Source organism: Patiria miniata, unplaced genomic scaffold, assembly GCF_015706575.1.
Source record: "Patiria miniata isolate m_02_andy unplaced genomic scaffold, ASM1570657v1 HiC_scaffold_16, whole genome shotgun sequence".
In the NCBI taxonomy this organism is placed as follows: Eukaryota; Metazoa; Echinodermata; class Asteroidea; order Valvatida; family Asterinidae; genus Patiria; species Patiria miniata.
Genome location: NW_024037054.1, coordinates 16,987,588 through 16,993,587, shown reverse-complemented (window position 1 = coordinate 16,993,587; position 6,000 = coordinate 16,987,588). Strand labels below are relative to the sequence as shown.

At 42.4% G+C, this 6,000-nt stretch overlaps 1 protein-coding gene across 1 annotated transcript; it reads left to right on the top strand.

The window, feature by feature from the left end:
- Positions 1 to 290: 290 nt before the first annotated feature.
- LOC119723260 lies at positions 291 to 4,507 on the top strand. Its single transcript, XM_038193824.1, has 4 exons — positions 291 to 2,867; positions 3,162 to 3,299; positions 3,589 to 3,801; positions 4,439 to 4,507. The coding sequence occupies exons 1-4, from the start codon at positions 291 to 293 to the stop codon at positions 4,505 to 4,507; spliced, it is 2,997 nt and encodes a 998-aa protein (XP_038049752.1).
- Positions 4,508 to 6,000: the final 1,493 nt, after the last annotated feature.

Sequence of the window (6,000 nt, the reverse complement as noted above, 5' to 3'; positions counted from 1 at the left end):
ACTGTTAAGTAAATATTTTGAAACACGTGAGTATAGGATGGAGGCGTTTGGTAAGTTATGGACTTCCCATTAGGACCCTCACCGTGCATCCCTTTACGTTTATTCAAAAAGCCTCCAGACGAGCAAATATCACAATTACTGTATTGAAAATTTTGCCAAAAATAGGTGATACATCGTATGTATTTTAAAATTATCTTTCCTTGCTTCTCATTAAATAGGTGAAATGAACATTTAAACACCATAGTGACTAGTGATTTTTTATATTTTGTTCATGCAAACAGGTTAAGAACATGGATGGCAAAGTTTTAGCTTACCTCTCCGGTTACAAAGGTTTCGGTCGCAGTTTCAATCGCAGCGTGCTAGCTAATGATGAACGTTTGCACCAGGATTACAAGGATGCACTCAACAACGGTTCTCTGCCCTGTAATCGTCAACAGATCATCACCGTTGGTGACAAAGGTGTCGGGAAGACTAGTACCCTAAAGTATCTACAGGGAGAAGTGTGTGATCCTAGCGAGGAGCCAAAGGCAACGGAGGGGATCGAAATCACCCAGTGCGAGACATCTGAGCAGAAGTCGGACTGGGTAGCCTGCCGTGATGACGGAAGCCCATCGTCAGCAGACGACCCAACTCTTTCCGCGGCTTGGTGTGTTTGTGATAATATCGACAGCTTTGAAGGAATTCTTCAACGCAAAGAAAAAGATCGAGAGTCAACAAACGACAGCTCTGACCAACCACAAAACAGACCGATGAAAGATACCGCCTGTGATGGCATCAATGGGGCCAAACAGGCTTTTCGGTGGATCTGTAGATCTGCCGTTACCGAAATGCAGATGGCTGGTTCTGCAATTGTACTATTTATAATCGCTTGCTGTTATTTCCTGTTTGACTTTGGAGTACTGTGTTGGCTTGGTTTGATTATGTGTCATGCATTTTTTCTCAAGTCGGATTTTAATTCGGCGTACCGTTTTGTCATCCCAATCGTATTTCAGATCATTGTTGTAGAAGCCACTATCCGAGCGACAAAATTCACTTCTGGCTTAGGAGTTAGTCGGCCCGAAGATCGTGTATGGGCGTTTGTTGTCGCGACAGTTTTGTACTCAGGTGTGTGTGGCATAAGTACCTGTTTCGGTTTGCTGTGTGGGTTAGGGTGTAGAAGTGGTGTTGCCATTGCACTCTGTATCATGACTCCGACTTCAAAGTCTAGTATGTCTTTTGACAAGGAAGTACTTGTGTTGGCTATTGGCAACTTGTGTGGCCCCCTCCTTGTACGATTTGGCATGAAGTTCGTTCAACATATGACCAGGAGTCTCAAAGAAGCTGCAGCGAGTTTCACTGTTGTCATTTGTATTGCTTTTACGTGGACTGGATACTCCGGGAACCCGTACGTGCCCGTTTTTCTTTTGGGTGTATTCATGGGTTTTGGAAATGCCTACGGAGTCCTGAAGGGTCGTGAAACTGTTGCTGTTAAGAAGCTTATGCCCCCTTACGTTCTAAAAAAAGCCTTTGGCTTCGTCGTTGGAATTATAATGGGGCACCTGATTGGTTGGAGGCTGATGTTTTTCAGCGAGACATCCACAGCTTGCTCAATGTTTCTTTCCACGTTAGCTGCTTTTGGGTTCCTAACATACGACTTATTAGTGGCCCAGAAGGTTGTACAATTGGAAAAAAATGCGATCCCCATTACAATCTTTCGTAAGTTTCTGATGGACTCTGCTACCGGTGACAACCCAGTTAGCTATAAGTTGCAGTTATGGGACAATGCAGGAGGCAATGTCTATCAGACCATGCAGCAGTTCTTTAGACCAGCAGAGGCTGTTTATCTCGTGGTGTTCAATCTGGAAGATGCCAGAAAAGATGAAAAGGAGCAGCACCAACGTTTACGACAGTGGCTCTTCTCACTGAAAGCTCACTCTGAGAGAATCGCGAAGAACGAAAAGATGCCGGAGTCTCCAGAACCGAACACCCTTGTTTTCATTGTCGGCACTCACCGGGATAGCGTCACGAGGGAATTTATAGACAGATTCGCAGCTCAGATATACGAGTCTCTCTACACCGACTTCTGTAGTATGTTAGCACTCAACGATGATAAGGGACCGCTGTACGTCGTAGAGAATTCCAAACCGATGGACAAAGACGGACTCCATCTTCAGAAATCTGTCACCACTATGGCAAAGAAGACATCTCACATGACAGAGCACTTTCCCATTCGAAACCTTCGTATTCTGAACAAAATACGAAATAGGCAGGCAAGTTGCCCTCTGCCGTGGATTATAAGCACTTTTGACCTTCTGCAAACACTCGAGGAAGAAAACTTGAGTTTGGAAGACTTCCATGAGGTCCTGTCAAGCTTACACCGCACTGGAGATGTCATATACAGAGAGGATGACGAGATCCTTAAAGGATATGTCGTAATTAGACCACAAGAACTCATGGATCGCCTGAAGGCAATCGTTCGCATTCCTCCGAGGGAATCACGCAGCAGAAACCTAGCCGATGACTGGTTAGAACTCGAAACAAAAGGCATTGCCTCCAGGAATCTCATCCAGGCCATTGCTGGTTCAGTAGAGACCATCCTGGCCTTTTTACGTCTAATGGAGGCCTATAATTTACTGATACCTGCCTACTCGGGAACAACGCATCAGGAACAATGCACGGAATCTTGCCAGTGTCTTCAATCCGGTCAGCTTCCCGATTACTGCATCCTTCCAAGCCATCTTCCAGACTTCACCGGGGACGAAGCAACATTTTGGGTGCCTTCGGAAGATGATGAGGTGTACTACTTCGACTTCGCGCACGTGTCTCCAGACCCAATCTTCCATCGTCTGCTGGCGAAGTGCTGTTGCGGCAGGGATAATCACAATCATGTGAGTAAAATGTACGGTGTGACCTTACATGGTCAAATCTGTTTAAAAAAAAACAAGCAAGGAAAGATCAACTGAAGGATGAAAGCAACACCAAATCAGGTTTTATGCAGTATTTTGTTAACGTAAGCTGTGCCTCTCTGCATATCACTATATTCCACTGACAAAAATGATTTTTTAAAAGTTTTTTTATGTAGCGTCCTCAAATGAATACGGACGCGCAATTCCTATATTTGTTTTGCCGTCATATTGGTGAATTTGTTTTGAGAATAAACGCACTTTTTTTGTTTACTGTAGTTGTTTAAAACTAGAGGCCGTTTCAGGTACGAGGCAGCTGATTTATACGCCATACAACTGCGAAAGGTATCCCACTCACAGAACACCATCCAAGTGACGATCCAGCGTAGCGCCGTAAACAACCAGCGGAGTTTACAGGTATGAATATAGGCTTTGGTATACTATGTAAAGAGCATTATTTATAACCTTTTTGAGAATTGTAAGAAGAAATAGTTTTGACAATTAAAATGTCATCTTATCATCATCGTCTTCGAGAACGAAAAGTGCCGCACCTAATGGGTAACGCAATTTCTCGACCTCTGCAGTAACAGAATATGTCACTTTGTTGCAAACAATGTATCGGGTGCACGAAGACGGCAGGAAAACTTCGTAAATTTTGTAGGCAGAAATATTAGCAAAACAATTACACGTGCCAATACTTCACCAGGTCCTGCAACATCTGCAAAAGCTTCTGGAAGAAATCCGCCTGGTGGATTTCTCTGGGTTGTCCTACTCCTGCGGGCCCATCTGCTCTGATTGCAGCTCCGATGACTTTCTGATGGTCCTGAGGGTTTGTGGTCACGACGAGGAGTTCCCTATCACCCAAATAAAGTCTTTCATGAGTCATGGAAAGAACCACGAGGTCTCTATCACTCCTCAGGTAATCATTTGATTTGGAAGCCAATACTTAAGTGGTAAGGCTAGCCCCACAAACATGGCTCAAAATATGGAATTCCTGTGAGCCACCCATGAATGTGCTCAAAATGTTTGTTTCCTGAATTCCAGTTCTAGACTTTTTTTTACTTGATATTCGCTATGAAAGCTATTTTAGTAGTGGCATGCGCGCCATAATAATAACTTTGATAACGGTAAACCGTCAAAGGAGAACTGAGTGTATAAACGACACATACCAGAGCGTGGTACCACTATATGGATGTTTTCGTCGGATATGTACATGACATGATTGTGACAGTGTCTACACGTTGTGACGCTCCTATTTTGAAGCGTTTTCGTTACAAATGACCAGCCCCCCCCTCTTTCGATTATTATTGGCACAATGATACATCATTCCGTCGACCTTTGCAAATGATTCCTTCGATCATAACTGGCTAATATTGAAAATGTCGTAGAAAAAAACACTTAGCCAATTGATCAGCAAATCGATCTTTGGTAAAAAAAAAATTGATAGAAAAGGGTATTCGATCACGTTTGTTTTGAGGTACCCGCACTCTAACATTGGAACTCTACAGCCACATAAACCTATTTAGTGACCAGGCATTAAAACATGTCTTTTTTAGCTGATGGTAACCTGCGGAAGAAGAAGAAGAAGAACAAGCTCTTCCAACTCATCACAGGGTGGTAAGTGATGTGCGACTGTTATGGTAGTAACCCTTTAGTATCAATGTTGACAATGTCCCATAATTATTTATCCAAAACGGAAAAAAATATCTACATCACAATGGTGGTTGTCCTGGCTATCGGTGAATAGTTTCAGGGGTTTTTTTTCATATATTTTTTCATTTGTAAAATAAAGTTTATTTGTTCTCAATTTACCGCTGTCTTTATTCGAAAAGAACAGCTCCGCAAAGAAACACCATGGACGCAAATATCTCGGTGTCGAGGATAAATTATGACAAACGACATACATATATGAGCCTTAATATTGTAGTTATACCAGGCTGAACACCCAGGGGAACATATACGGTTGGACATACAGGTCTTATTGGTCATTGACCTCGTTTTTGATGTCAGTGTATTAATTTTGCCCTTAATACTGTTAATGTGCTGTTGACATCCGTCCGATGAGTAGATTTCTTTTCTGGTTCTACTTTTCCAGGTCGTCAGATTTTAAACGATCTCTCCGCAGAAAACCTCGACAAAGTAACAGTTATTAAGGAAGTGAAGTACTCCAATTTGCACATGTAGCGGCGAGGGCGCCCACAAAGACAGGGAAATCACCGAATGGAAAGTATTATATGTCCGGAATTAGTAGCATCAGCAAAATACCAACGACCCAACTTTTTCATTTTTATGTATACAGTGGTCATACACATTATTTGCCACCCTATACGCATTAGTTGACGAGCATGTGGACACGTTTTGAGGCGCAGACTTTAGAATACTAGAGGGTAAAAACAAAATCTAAATGACCAATATACTGTATTTAGCTGTTTATTGTTGTTTTTTACAGTTAATTACTATGGTCGTCGTGAAACATCGCGCAGTAATTCCTCTGAGACAGCAAATGATGAATTAGTAATCATTGCAATCGATCGACATACATAAAGCCAAAGTGAACACTCGTTTATTTCAATTATTGGCAAGATAATTAAGGCAATTAAGCCTATAGACCTCAGACATAATAATGTCAATATTTGTTTACCAAATACATGTACGCTTTCCTATGGGAGCCAGGTGGGGACAAGAGCAACCAAGCTCCTTGGGAAGCGCACAATAAACAAAGCGTGACGTCAATATGTCTTATAGGTCCATTAAGCTAGTCACAGATTACACACAATTCGATTTTATTGATTTAGAATGGCTTAATAGTTTGTAGACTATCCGTTTTTTAGTGGTATGAAAGATCACTGTAACCATGGTTGGCATGAAAACTTGACTTATTGTCTACGCATGTATTAAAAGGGCAATGACACACTCGGCGCCAGAGTACTAACGCGTGTGATGCTATATACATGGTTAGGTCAAAAGCTGGTCCCAGATCATGAACGCCGCAAATGAGCCTAATCTTTAAAACATAGGTGACCAATCAAATTCACACATGACAGTCTGTCAGTCAGCGGCGGTCAGTCAGCCAGTCAGTTAGTCTGGCTTCAGGCTCTGTGACCAGCAAAAAAGCCTG

Excerpts from the sequence above, each read along its gene's own strand:
- LOC119723260 (XM_038193824.1), top strand. The coding sequence starts at position 291 with ATGGATGGCAAAGTTTTAGCTTACCTCTCCGGTTACAAAGGTTTCGGT. Across the intron at positions 2,868-3,161 it reads GCAGGGATAATCACAATCAT|TTGTTTAAAACTAGAGGCCG; the intron begins GTGAGTAAAATG and ends TGTTTACTGTAG. Across the intron at positions 3,802-4,438 it reads AGGTCTCTATCACTCCTCAG|CTGATGGTAACCTGCGGAAG; the intron begins GTAATCATTTGA and ends TGTCTTTTTTAG.